Source organism: Eleutherodactylus coqui, chromosome 7 (genome assembly GCF_035609145.1).
Source record: "Eleutherodactylus coqui strain aEleCoq1 chromosome 7, aEleCoq1.hap1, whole genome shotgun sequence".
NCBI lineage: Eukaryota > Metazoa > Chordata > Amphibia > Anura > Eleutherodactylidae > Eleutherodactylus > Eleutherodactylus coqui.
In genome coordinates, this window is record NC_089843.1 from 3,714,392 (window position 1) to 3,727,856 (window position 13,465).

The following is a 13,465-nucleotide window of genomic DNA, read 5'->3' on the forward strand; positions in this document are numbered from 1 at the left end:
CACTGCATCCCCCCCACCTCCATACTGCAGGCGGTCACTGCATCCCCCCACCTCCATACTGCAGGCGGTCACTGCATCCCCCCCACCTCCATACTGCAGGCGGTCACTGCATCCCCCCCACCTCCATACTGCAGGCGGTCACTGCATCCCCCCCACCTCCATACTGCAGGCGGTCACTGCATCCCCCCCACCTCCATACTGCAGGCGGTCACTGCATCCCCCCCACCTCCATGCTGCAGGCGGTCACTGCATCCCCCCCACCTCCATACTGCAGGCGGTCACTGCATCCCCCCACCTCCATACTGCAGGCGGTCACTGCATCCCCCCACCTCCATACTGCAGGCGGTCACTGCATCCCCCATCGTAGCAATACATACAGCAAGCTCCGCATCGCGGAATCCCCCTGCAGTACCAGACACTTCCGCCGGTGTTTCGGCGCACACACTACACAAATAAGCAGTCGTGCACAGACCCCCCTTTGGAGATCTGCACGAGTGCTACTTCACGAGACCGGCAGGGGGTGGCAGACAGCGTTTTTTCCGCAGCGCGCACAATCCAAAGTCACATGACCTGCGTCATCACTATGGCAACCGATCCAAGCCAGCCTGCTGGATCCGTCCCGGAAGTGACGTCACAGGCAGACATGGCGGCTTCACAAGGAGCGATGGTGATCGCGATGCGGCTCCGCAACCAGCTGCAGTCCGTGTACAAGATGGACCCGTTGCGGAACGAGGTGAGGGGCCTCCCCGCCGGTGTGTGGGGGACATCTCCCGGCCCTCCCAGCGGAACCACCCGCTACCGCACGGCTGGCATCTTCTGGAAGGTTCTCAGGAGACAGTGTGGTGGCGCTGCCAGAAGGGGGGCGGACGGGGGGGCGCGTAGGGCGCTGCCAGGAGGGGGGCGGACGGGGCTGCCAGGAGGGGGGCGATGGTGGGCGCAGGGCGCTGCCAGGAGGGGGGCGGACGGGGGCGCGTAGGGCGCTGCCAGGAGGGGGGCGGACGGGGGCGCGTAGGGCGCTGCCAGGAGGGGGGCGGACGGGGGCGCGTAGGGCGCTGCCAGGAGGGGGGCGGACGGGGGCGCGTAGGGCGCTGCCAGGAGGGGGGCAGACGGGGGCGCGTGGGGCGCTGCCAGGAGGGGGGCGGACGGGGGCGCTGCCAGGGGCGCTGCCTGAAGGGGGGCGCGTAGGGCGCTGCCTGAAGGGGGGCGCGTAGGGCGCTGCCAGGAGGGGGGCGGACGGGGGCAGACGGGGGCGCTGCCAGGAGGGGGGCGGACGGGGGCGCGTGGGGCGCTGCCAGGAGGGGGGCGGACGGGGGCGCTGTCAGGAGGGGGGCGGACGGGGGCGCGTAGGGCGCTGCCTGAAGGGGGGCGCGTAGGGCGCTGCCAGGAGGGGGGCGGACGGGGGCGCGTAGGGCGCTGCCAGGAGGGGGGCGCGTAGGGCGCTGCCAGGAGGAGGGCGGTCGGGGGGCGCGTTGGGCGCTGCCAGGAGGGGGTGGACGGGGGCGCTGCCAGGAGGGGGGCGGACGGGGGCGCGTGGGGCGCTGCCAGGAGGGGGGCGGACGGGGGCGCGTAGGGCGCTGCCTGAAGGGGGGCGCGTAGGGCGCTGCCAGGAGGAGGGCGGTCGGGGGGCGCGTAGGGCGCTGCCAGGAGGGGGGCGGACGGGGGCGCTGCCTGAAGGGGGGCGCGTAGGGCGCTGCCAGGAGGGGGGCGGACGGGGGCGCGTAGGGCGCTGCCAGGAGGGGGGGGCGATGGTGGGCGCTGCCAGAAGAGAGGCGAACAAGCGTGTAGGGCGCTGCTAGAAGGAGGGGGGCGGACGGGGGCGCGTAGGGTGCTGCCAGGAGGGGGGCGATGGTGGGCGCAGGGCGCTGCCAGGAGGGGGGCGATGGTGGGCGCAGGGCGCTGCCAGGAGGGGGGCGATGGTGGGCGCAGGGCGCTGCCAGGAGGGGGGCGATGGTGGGCGCTGCCAGGAGGGGGGCGGGCGGGGGCGCGTAGGCCGCTGCCAGGAGGGGGGCGGACGGGGGCGCGTAGGGCGCTGCCAGGAGGGGGGTGCGTAGGGCGCTGCCTGGAGGGGGGCGCGTAGGGCGCTGCCTGGAGGGGGGCGCGTAGGGCGCTGCCAGGAGGGGGGCGGACCGGGGGCGCGTAGGGCGCTGCCAGGAGGGGGGCGGACGGGGGGGTGCGTAGGGCGCTGCCAGGAGGGGGTGGACGGGGGCGCTGCCTGAAGGGGGGCGCGTAGGGCGCTGCCAGGAGGGGGGCGGACGGGGGGAGCATAGGGCGCTGCCAGGAGGGGGTGGACGGGGGGAGCATAGGGCGCTGCCAGGAGGGGGTGGACGGGGGCGCTGCCTGAAGGGGGGCGCGTAGGGCGCTGCCAGGAGGGGGGCGGACGGGGGCGCGTAGGGCGCTGCCAGGAGGGGGGGGGGGGGGCGATGGTGGGCGCTGCCAGAAGAGAGGCGAACAAGCGTGTAGGGCGCTGCTAGAAGGAGGGGGGCGGACGGGGGCACGTAGGGTGCTGCCAGGAGGGGGGCGATGGTGGGCGCAGGGCGCTGCCAGGAGGGGGGCAGACGGGGGCGCGTAGGGCGCTGCCAGGAGGGGGGCGGACGGGGGCGCGTAGGGCGCTGCCAGGAGGGGGGCGGACGGGGGCGCGTAGGGCGCTGCCAGGAGGGGGGCGGACGGGGGCGCGTAGGGCGCTGCCAGGAGGGGGGCGGACGGGGGCGCGTGGGGCGCTGCCAGGAGGGGGGCGGACGGGGGCGCTGCCAGGGGCGCTGCCTGAAGGGGGGCGCGTAGGGCGCTGCCTGAAGGGGGGCGGACGGGGGCAGACGGGGGCGCTGCCAGGAGGGGGGCGGACGGGGGCAGACGGGGGTGCTGCCAGGAGGGGGGCGGACGGGGGCGCGTGGGGCGCTGCCAGGAGGGGGGCAGACGGGGGCGCGTGGGGCGCTGCCAGGAGGGGGGCGGACGGGGGCGCTGCCAGGAGGGGGGTGGACGGGGGCGCGTAGGGCGCTGCCTGAAGGGGGGCGCGTAGGGCGCTGCCAGGAGGGGGGCGGACGGGGGCGCGTAGGGCGCTGCCAGGAGGGGGGCGCGTAGGGCGCTGCCAGGAGGAGGGCGGTCGGGGGGGCGCGTAGGGCGCTGCCAGGAGGGGGTGGACGGGGGCGCTGCCAGGAGGGGGGCGGACGGGGGCGCGTGGGGCGCTGCCAGGAGGGGGGCGGACGGGGGCGCGTAGGGCGCTGCCTGAAGGGGGGCGCGTAGGGCGCTGCCTGAAGGGGGGCGCGTAGGGCGCTGCCAGGAGGAGGGCGGTCGGGGGGCGCGTAGGGCGCTGCCAGGAGGGGGGCGGACGGGGGCGCTGCCTGAAGGGGGGCGCGTAGGGCGCTGCCAGGAGGGGGCGCGTAGGGCGCTGCCAGGAGGGGGGCGGACGGGGGCGCGTAGGGCGCTGCCAGGAGGGGGGGGCGATGGTGGGCGCTGCCAGAAGAGAGGCGAACAAGCGTGTAGGGCGCTGCTAGAAGGAGGGGGGCGGACGGGGGCGCGTAGGGTGCTGCCAGGAGGGGGGCGATGGTGGGCGCAGGGCGATGGTGGGCGCAGGGCGCTGCCAGGAGGGGGGCGATGGTGGACGCAGGGCGCTGCCAGGAGGGGGGCGATGGTGGGCGCAGGGCGCTGCCAGGAGGGGGGCGATGGTGGGCGCAGGGCGCTGCCAGGAGGGGGGCGATGGTGGGCGCAGGGCGCTGCCAGGAGGGGGGCGGGCGGGGGCGCGTAGGCCGCTGCCAGGAGGGGGGCGGGCGGGGGCGCGTAGGCCGCTGCCAGGAGGGGGGCGGACGGGGGCGCGTAGGGCGCTGCCTGGAGGGGGGCGCGTAGGGCGCTGCCTGGAGGGGGGCGCGTAGGGCGCTGCCTGGAGGGGGGCGCGTAGGGCGCTGCCTGGAGGGGGGCGCGTAGGGCGCTGCCAGGAGGGGGGCGGACGGGGGGCGCGTAGGGCGCTGCCAGGAGGGGGGCGGACGGGGGGGTGCGTAGGGCGCTGCCAGGAGGGGGTGGACGGGGGCGCTGCCTAAAGGGGGGCGCGTAGGGCGCTGCCAGGAGGGGGGCGGACGGGGGGAGCATAGGGCGCTGCCAGGAGGGGGTGGACGGGGGGAGCATAGGGCGCTGCCAGGAGGGGGTGGACGGGGGCGCTGCCTGAAGGGGGGCGCGTAGGGCGCTGCCAGGAGGGGGGCGGACGGGGGCGCGTAGGGCGCTGCCAGGAGGGGGGCGGACGGGGGCGCGTAGGGCGCTGCCAGGAGGGGGGGGGGGCGATGGTGGGCGCTGCCAGAAGAGAGGCGAACAAGCGTGTAGGGCGCTGCTAGAAGGAGGGGGGGCGGACGGGGGCACGTAGGGTGCTGCCAGGAGGGGGGCGGACGGGGGCGCGTAGGGCGCTGCCAGGAGGGGGCGCGTAGGGCGCTGCCAGAAGAGAGGCGAACAAGCGTGTAGGGCGCTGCTAGAAGGAGGGGGGCGGACGGGGGCACGTAGGGTGCTGCCAGGAGGGGGGCGATGGTGGGCGCAGGGCGCTGCCAGGAGGGGGGCGATGGTGGGTGCAGGGCGCTGCCAGGAGGGGGGCGGGCGGGGGCGCTGCCAGGAGGGGGGGCGGGGCGGTGGCGCTTCCAGGAGGGGGGTGGGCGGGGGGCGCGTAGGGCGCTGCCAGGAGGAGGGCGGACGGGGGCGCGTAGGGCGCTGCCAGGAGGGGGGCGCGTAGGGCGCTGCCTGAAGGGGGGCGTATAGGGCGCTGCCAGGAGGGGGGCGGACGGGGGGCGCGTAGGGCGCTGCCAGGAGGGGGGCGGACGGGGGGCGCGTAGGGCGCTGCCAGGAGGGGGTGGACGGGGGCGCTGCCTGAAAGGGGGGCGGACGGGGGCGCGTAGGGCGCTGCCAGGAGGGGGGGGGGGGCGATGGTGGGCGTAGGGCGCTGCCAGAAGAGAGGCGAACAAGCGTGTAGGGCGCTGCTAGAAGGAGGGGGGCGGACGGGGGCGCGTAGGGCGCTGCTAGGAGGGGGGGATGGTGGGCGTAGGACGCTGCCAGAAGGGCACGGTCGGGGGTGCTGCCAGAAGGGGGGCGGACGGGGCGCGTGGGGCGCTGCCTGAAGGGGGGCGGAAGGGGTGTTGTAGTAAGCCCTTTAGCATGTACATGACCGCACATACGTGTGTCGCCCCTCCAGCATGTACATGGCCGCACATACGTGTGTCGCTCGCCTCCTCACTGTCTCTCTCCCTAGGAGGTGGTCAAAGTGAAGATCAAGGAGCTGAACGAGCACATCGTGTGTTACCTGTGCGCCGGCTACTTTGTGGACGCCACCACAATCACCGAGTGCCTGCACACCTGTAAGTACCTCTTCTATTTGCCCCTCCCCCATGATTCTGCCCTGCGGGTAATGCAGGCCCCTTCCCCCGCCCCCCTTGGTTTGCCCTGGGTGGGGTAAGGCAGGCCCCTTCCCCCACCCCCCTTGATTTGCCCTGGGGGGGGGGTAAGGCAGGCCCCTTCCCCCACCCCCCTTGGTTTGCCCTGGGGGGGGGGGGGGGTAAGGCAGGCCCCTTCCCCCGCCCCCCTTGGTTTGCCCTGGGTGGGGTAAGGCAGGCCCCTTCCCCCGCCCCCCTTGGTTTGCCCTGGGGGGGGTAAGGCAGGCCCCTTCCCCCGCCCCCCTTGGTTTGCCCTGGGGGGGGGGTAAGGCAGGCCCCTTCCCCCGCCCCCTTGGGTTGCCCTGGGGGGGTAAGGCAGGCCCCTTCCCCCGCCCCCCTTGGGTTGCCCTGGGGGGGTAAGGCAGGCCCCTTCCCCCGCCCCCCTTGGGTTGCCCTGGGGGGGTAAGGCAGGCCCCTTTGTCTCGCCCGGGGGTGGGCCCCCGCTGTGACGCCTGTGTCTCCGCAGTCTGTAAGAGCTGTATCGTGAAGTACCTACAGACCAGTAAGTACTGCCCGCTGTGTAACATCAAGATCCACGAGACCCAACCGCTGCTGAACCTCAAGCTGGACCGCGTCATGCAGGACATTGTCTACAAGCTGGTGCCCCGCCTCCAGGAGAGTGAGTAGCCCCGCCTTGCTGCTCTAGTCCCGCCCACACCTGGTAGCGCCCCCTTATTAACATGTCTTTCAGATGAAGATAACCGGATCCGGGAGTTCTATCAGTCGCGAGGCCTGGAGCGCGTCCTGCAGACCAACCCGGTGGAGGGTGAGTGCCGGCAGCGCCTCCACCCCCGACTCCAACCCCCCAACGCACTCTTCTCATACCTTCTCTGTACTCAGATCCCGTGGTGGACGTCTCTCGGCTGTCTCTCTCGCTGGCTGTCTCTCAGAGCACCTCCCACTACTACAGGAACGATGAACACGTCAGCCTGTGCCTGGAGAAAACAGGGTAATTGACTGACCACCTACCTGCAGCTAGATGGAGAGGGAAGGGGTGCTGCAGGACCACCTACCTGCCGCTAGATGGGGAGGGGGGTGCTGGAGGACCACTTGCCTGCCGATAGATGGGGAGGTGACTGAGTGACTGCTGGAGAGGAGGTGTGCCTTGTGGGAGGACCACCTACCTGCTGCTACGAGGGTGTGTGTGTGTGCTGTGGGCTGACTGCCTCCTTGCTGCTGCTACATGAGGGAGTAGGGGTGTATTGCGGTGGACATCTACTGCATAAGATGAGGGGGTGGAGAGAGAGGTAGGAGGCGTGTGTAGTAGGCGGGGCTCACCCCCTTGGATGGGAGGGGCTAGTGGGCTGGTCTCACCCCTTGGATGGGAGGGGCTAGTGGGCTGGTCTCACCCCCCCTTGGATGGGAGGGGCTAGTGGGCTGGGCTCACCCCTTGGATGGGAGGGGCTAGTGGGCTTGGCCATCTTACATGTTTGTTTGCTTTTCAGGCCTAGTAAGGATAAGAAGAAGTTCATCCTACAGGTAAGTGTCCATCCCCCACCTCTGTGTGCTCCTCCCCCATCGCTGTCATTGGCTCTTCCTTCCCACCCCTCCATGTGACTGTGTGATGTCTCATTGCAGCAGAAGTATGTCAGGTGTTCTGTCCGCTCGGAGATCCGTCATCTGCGCAGAGTCCTCGCTCATCGCCTGAGTGCGCCGTTCCCACAGGTAATCCGCCCGAGCGACACGTAGAATGCTGGCTCACAAGATGGTTCAAAACCATGAACGTTCCGTGTAAACGCTTCTCATTCGTCGTGGGGTTTAAGCCCCATAAAAACCACTAGAGGGAATGGTGCGGTCTAACCTAGAAAAAGACGGCTAAGGGGCGACCAAATAACCATGTATAAGTACATGAGGGGACGATACAAGGATCTCTGCCAGGATCTGTTTACACCCCGGACTGCGACGGTAACAAGAGAGCATCCGCTACGTCTAGAGGAAAGCAGGTTTCATCACCAACACAGAAGGGGGTTCTTTACTGTAAGAGCAGTGAGACTGTGGAACTCTCTGCCTGAGGAAGTGGTGATGGCAAAATCCATAGAGGAGTTTAAAAGGGGACTTGATGTCTTTCTGGAGAAGGATATTACAGGATATAAATCTTAGGTTATTTGTCAATCCGGGTTTACAGGCAGGTAGGAACTATTAGGGGTTGGTCCAGGGAACAGTCTGATTGCCATTAGGGAGTCGGGAAGGAATTTTTCCCCCAAAAGGGCTAATTGGCTTCTGGCCTTGGGGTTTTTTGCCTTCCTCTGGATCAACACAGGAGGATAAACAGGCTGGACTAGATGGACAATGTCTTCATTCGGCCTTACATACTATGTTACTATGAACCGCGATGATGATGATGTCATCCGCTCCGACTCACGAGAAAGTGAGTCTATATAAATAGCAGGGAGAACAAGCGGCGGCTGGACACGCCTGAGCCCCGGGAGTGGACAGGTGAGGATATACAGGGGCCGCCGGCTGTCGGTGGGGCTGCCGCCAGCAGCAGCAGCCGCGTCCACAATGACAGCAAGGCCTGTAACCCAAGTGATTGCTCTTAAATCAGAGCAAACATTTGGGGGAGAGCCTGCGCGCAAGTCACAAAGCTGGTGAGCTGAGGGGCTCCTACCCCGAGGTATCACTGTATATAATGTATATGTATGTGTGTGTGTATATATATATATAATGTCTGTGTGTGTGTATGTATGTATGTGTGTGTGTGTGTGTGTGTATATATATATATATATATATATATATATATATATATATATATATATATATACACTACTAGCTGATATCCCCGGCTTCGCCCGAGTTAATTTGGTACTGGTGTTTATCTGGTGTTCACACGGAAAATCTTCTGAAGTCGTGGTTACTTTAGAGATACTGAGGAAAAACATATGTTCACCATTTTGCATAGTTCTCTGCGTTACCCACGAAACACCACGTGGAGGCAACCATGCGACGTTTCCTTCATATAAAATGACATCAGGAAGTGAGAGAATTAGATTACATACATAAAATTTCGTCACCAATTCTTTTGCGCATAGAATTGAATAATGGAGTTGAGACATATTAACTTTTCCTATTTATGACATAATCAATGCTCGTGCCAAATTTCCCGTTTCTATGACACCGGAAAGTGAGAAAATTACATTCCGCACGTAAAATTTGGACGCTAATTCTTTTGCGCATAGAATTGAATAATGGAGTTGGGACCCATTAGCGTTTCCTATTTATGACATAATCGATGCTCGTGCCAAATTTCCCGTTTCTATGACATTGGGAAGTGAGTGATTTAGATTATCTACGTTAAATTTCGACGCCAATTCTTTTGCGCTAGAATTGAATAATCGAGTTGGGACCCAATTTCTTTTCCTATTTTGGAGATAATCTATGCTTGCGCCAAATTTCATGATTCTACGACATCGGGAAGTTGGAGAACTTTTGGCGAGTGAGTCAGGCAGTGAGTCAGGCAGTGAGTCAGGCAGTGAGTCAGGCAGTGAGTCAGGCAGGGCTTTCAGATATATCACAGACGAAAGCCCTCACTAACTGACTGACTGACTCGCCAAAAGTTCTCCAACTTCCCGATGTCATAGAAACATGAATTTTGGCACAAGCATAGATTATCTCCAAAATAGGAAAAGTAATTGGGTCCCAACTCGATTATTCAATTCTAGCGCAAAAGAATTGGCGTCAAAATTTTACGTACATAATCTAAATCACTCACTTCCCAATGCCATAGAAACTTAAAATTTGGCACAAGCATTGATTATGTCATAAATAGGAAAAGCTAATGGGTCCCAACTCGATTATTCAATTCTATGTTCAAAAGAATTGGCGTCAAAATTTTACGTACGGAATCTAATTCTCTCACTTCCCGGTGTCATAGAAACTCGAAATTTGGCACGAGCATTGATTATGTCATAAATAGGAAAAGCTAATGGGTCCCAACTCGATTATTCAATTCTATGCGCAAAAGAATTAGCGTCCAAATTTTATGTATGTAATGTAATTCTCTCACTTCCTGATGTCATTTTATATAAAGGAAACGTCGCATGGTTACCTCCACGTGGTGTTTCCTGGGTAACGCAGAGAACTATGCAAAATGGTGAACATATGTTTTTCCTCGGTATCTCTAAAGTAACCACGACTTCATAAGACTTTCCGTGTGAACACCAGATAAACACCAGTACCAAATTAACTCGGGCGAAGCCGGGTATGTGTGTGTGTGTGTGTGTGTGTGTGTTATATATAGTGTGTGTGTTATATATAATGTGTGTGTTATATATAATGTGTGTGTTATATATAATGTGTGTGTGTTATATATAATGTCTGTCTGTGTGTGTAATATATATATATATTAGTGTGTGTGTGTGTGTGTGTGTGTGTGTGTGTGTGTGTGTGTGTGTAAAATATATATATATATATATTATATAATCTGCATGCGATCGCTGATGACGTCCCACCATTGACTTCTGTATCTGCTCAGGTTCATCTGATGGTTGACAATAAGCCCCTCCCAGATCACATGACCATGAAGCAGCTGTGGCTGACGTACTGGTACGGGAAGGTAAGTGCCCCCAGTGTGGTGCAGGTTAGCCCCGCCCCCTCCCCTTTCCCCGCCCCTCATTCCGTCTGCCTTGTGTCTTTCAGCCGGCGCCCCTGGTCCTGTCCTACAGTGTGAAGGAGAAGAGGAGGTGACCCGTAGCCCCGCCGTCTCCATGTACATAGTTCCGCCGCCGCACACCGGGGGCGCTGCACTCCCACAGCTCATTTCTAGAAGGGAAAGTTTATTTTAAGTTTTTTTTATTTAATTATTAAAAAATTGCTTTGTCCTTCGCTGCCAAGGAGTCTGTGTGGGGGGGCCCTGAACGTCAGGGGGCCCCTCCTGAACCCGGTACAGTGAATCATGGGGGAGGGGTGACTGCTGTGACCCTGCCGCAGGGTCGGCTCCATGCGTTGTACTGCAGTGTCCACTGGGGGGCAGCACTACCTCTTCCTAGCGCTGCGGCCACTGTATATTAGGGATGCCTTGCTGTAAAGGCGTCAGTTATTTTTTAACCCCCTCAGGCCCAGAGCTTTCTCTTCTCCGCCCCGCCCTCTAAGGGCTGTAGATTCTTATTTCCCCGTTGACCTGGCCATAGGAGGCCGTCTTGTGCCGGATCATATAATGTACGGAAAGACTAGTTTTCGGCGTGCCAACGGTTCAGTGAATATCAGGGGGGCAGTACGGTCACGGCGGGACCACATTATATAGTGTGGGGGGGAGGGGGGCAGTACGGTCATGGCGGGGCCACATTATATAGTGTGGGGGGGAGGGGGGCAGTACGGTCATGGCGGGGCCACATTATATAGTGTGTGTGTGTGTGTGTGTGTGTGTGTGTGTGTGTGGGGGGGGGCAGTACGGTCATGGCGGGGCCACATTATATAGTGTGTGTGTGTGTGTGGGGGGGGGGGGCAGTACGGTCATGGCGGGGCCACATTATATAGTGTGTGTGTGTGTGTGGGGGGGGGGGGGCAGTACGGTCATGGCGGGGCCACATTATATAGTGGGGGGGGGGAGGGGGGCAGTACGGTCATGGCGGGACCACATTATATAGTGTGGGGGGGGGGGCAGTACGGTCATGGCGGGGCCACATTATATAGTGTGTGTGTGGGGGGGGGGGGCAGTACGGTCATGGCGGGGCCACATTATATAGTGGGGGGGGAGGGGGGCAGTACGGTCATGGCGGGACCACATTATATAGTGTGGGGGGGGGGCAGTACGGTCATGGCGGGGCCACATTATATAGTGTGTGTGTGGGGGGGGGGGGCAGTACGGTCATGGCGGGGCCACATTATATAGTGGGGGGGGAGGGGGGCAGTACGGTCACGGCGGGACCACATTATATAGTGTGGGGGGGAGGGGGGCAGTACGGTCATGGCGGGGCCACATTATATAGTGTGTGTGTGTGTGTGGGGGGGGGGGTTTATGGTTTTCTAGTTCTATTAAGTAAATTTAAAAAAAAATCTTTACAAATGCCTTTTGTCGCCGAGTTCGGAGCCCCCAAGTGGTGTATTCTTCTGTTGGTCGGTCTGGGAGGGCTGTAGTCATCACTACTATCTTTGGGGAAACTTCTCTCTTGTTGTTTTTTTTTAACGTTTTTAAATTAAATGATTTAATTTAACCCCAAACTTATAACCCCCCCCCCCCCCCCCCAACCCCCGACGGCGCTCACCATGGAAGGTGCTAGAAATCCCATCTGCCACTTCTGGGGACTGTAGCGAAGGCTGGGCATTACTGTGAAGGGTCGTCAGAGGGTAGGGGGGTGTGCCTTCTTTCTGGCTGGTATGTGCCCGCACATCCCTCCCTGACGTTTAGTAGTCCCGGAAGCCCCAACCATTGTAACCACCGACCCTTCTTCCCATGGTCGGATGACTTGGTCTGAACTCTCCTTGCAGGGACTCCCCTATATGTGTGTTCCTCCACCTCCGGTGTCCGGGATGGGTTTGTCCGCTCCATGCGCCTCCCTCCAGCATCTGCTTAGGTTTGGGCAGCGCCACAAGCTGTATTAGTGCCATATGCTTGGGTTTTACGTCCCACCCCTGCCATCATGCAGGAGAGCCGAGTACAATACCCTCTGTGTAAGGGCTCGTGTCCACGGGCGGGTTCGAATTCCGGGATCCTCGTGGGGTACCCTTGCGGATTATCCAGAGTTCTAGCCACCAATAAGCAATCCATCTGATCCGCATGCTGCGCTTTGCTGCAGGACCCACTTCCATTGAAGTCAATAGAAGCCATCCGATCTGCAGCACACCTGGAACTGTCACTCCGCGTGTGCTGCGGGTCTCACGGGAAAGCAGGAGATTTCGGCACGCCCACCTGCATGCACTGAGGTGATGCCGGACGACCCGCACATGTCCGCATGCCACAGGCAGGGTGGGCTCCCACCCACAGAACCCGACCGGCCCATGGTCATTAGGCCTAACAAGTCAACTTGGGACTCCCTTAAGGACAACGTAGGAGTGGTCTGCAGGACTCGTCCCGGGCTCCTCTATAGGAATGACCGCCGCCTCTTTAATCTCATAACTGGATTTTGGGAGTTTGTGTCCTTCTGGATGATTATATGACTGATGTTTCTGGAAGATGCGCCTATCAACCAATCTAAAGTGTGTAATTCTTCTGTCCGTAGCGACCCCTCCGTCTGCTGCTTCTAGAACCGAGCGTGGGGGGGATCGCACTGGGGTTGTAACAAATTACCTGTGTCTTTTGCCGTATATACGGAGGAGAATCTACCTCACCTCTATGTGTATATACGGAGGAGAATCTACCTCACCTCTCTGTGTATATACTGAGGAGAATTTACCTCACCTCTATGTGTATATACTGAGGAGAATCTACCTCACCTCTATGTGTATATACTGAGGAGAATCTACCTCACCTCTATGTGTATATACTGAGGAGAATCTACCTCACCTCTATGTGTATATACTGAGGAGAATCTACCTCACCTCTATGTGTATATACTGAGGAGAATCTACCTCACCTCTATGTGTATATACTGAGGAGAATCTACCTCACCTCTATGTGTATATACTGAGGAGAATCTACCTCACCTCTATGTGTATATACTGAGGAGAATCTACCTCACCTCTATGTGTATATACTGAGGAGAATCTACCTCACCTCTATGTGTATATACTGAGGAGAATCTACCTCACCTCTATGTGTATATACTGAGGAGAATCTACCTCACCTCTATGTGTATATACTGAGGAGAATCTACCTCACCTCTATGTGTATATACTGAGGAGAATCTACCTCACCTCTATGTGTATATACTAAGGAGAATCTACCTGACCTCTGTGTGTATATACTGAGGAGAATCAACCTCACCTCTATGTGTATATACTGATGAGAATCTACCTCACCTCTCTGTGTATATACTGAGGAGAATCTACCTCACCTCTGTGTGTATATACTGAGGAGAATCTACCTCCCCTCTATGTGTATATACTGAGGAGAATCTACCTCCCCTCTATGTGTATATACTGAGGAGAATCTACCTCACCTCTATGTGTATATACTGAGGAGAATCTACCTCACC

The 13,465-nt window shown here is 60.9% G+C and overlaps 1 protein-coding gene across 2 annotated transcripts; it reads left to right on the plus strand.

The window, feature by feature from the left end:
* The first annotated feature begins 601 nt into the window (after positions 1 to 601).
* Positions 602 to 10,213, plus strand: PCGF1 (polycomb group ring finger 1). 2 transcript variants are annotated; one of them, XM_066574567.1, is made up of 9 exons: positions 602 to 733; positions 5,216 to 5,321; positions 5,863 to 6,015; positions 6,088 to 6,162; positions 6,237 to 6,345; positions 6,842 to 6,875; positions 6,975 to 7,061; positions 9,868 to 9,948; positions 10,032 to 10,213. In XM_066574567.1, exons 1-9 carry the CDS (start codon positions 644 to 646, stop codon positions 10,077 to 10,079), a joined length of 783 nt encoding a protein of 260 aa, XP_066430664.1. In that variant the 5' UTR covers positions 602 to 643; the 3' UTR covers positions 10,080 to 10,213. The 2 variants fall into 2 exon arrangements, with proteins under 2 accessions (XP_066430664.1, XP_066430665.1); XM_066574568.1 differs by having other exon boundaries at positions 6,978 to 7,061.
* The last annotated feature ends 3,252 nt before the right edge of the window (positions 10,214 to 13,465 follow it).

Excerpts from the sequence above, each read along its gene's own strand:
- PCGF1 (XM_066574567.1), top strand. The coding sequence starts at position 644 with ATGGCGGCTTCACAAGGAGCGATGGTGATCGCGATGCGGCTCCGCAAC. Across the intron at positions 6,016-6,087 it reads GGTGCCCCGCCTCCAGGAGA|ATGAAGATAACCGGATCCGG; the intron begins GTGAGTAGCCCC and ends CATGTCTTTCAG. Across the intron at positions 6,876-6,974 it reads AGAAGAAGTTCATCCTACAG|CAGAAGTATGTCAGGTGTTC; the intron begins GTAAGTGTCCAT and ends GTCTCATTGCAG.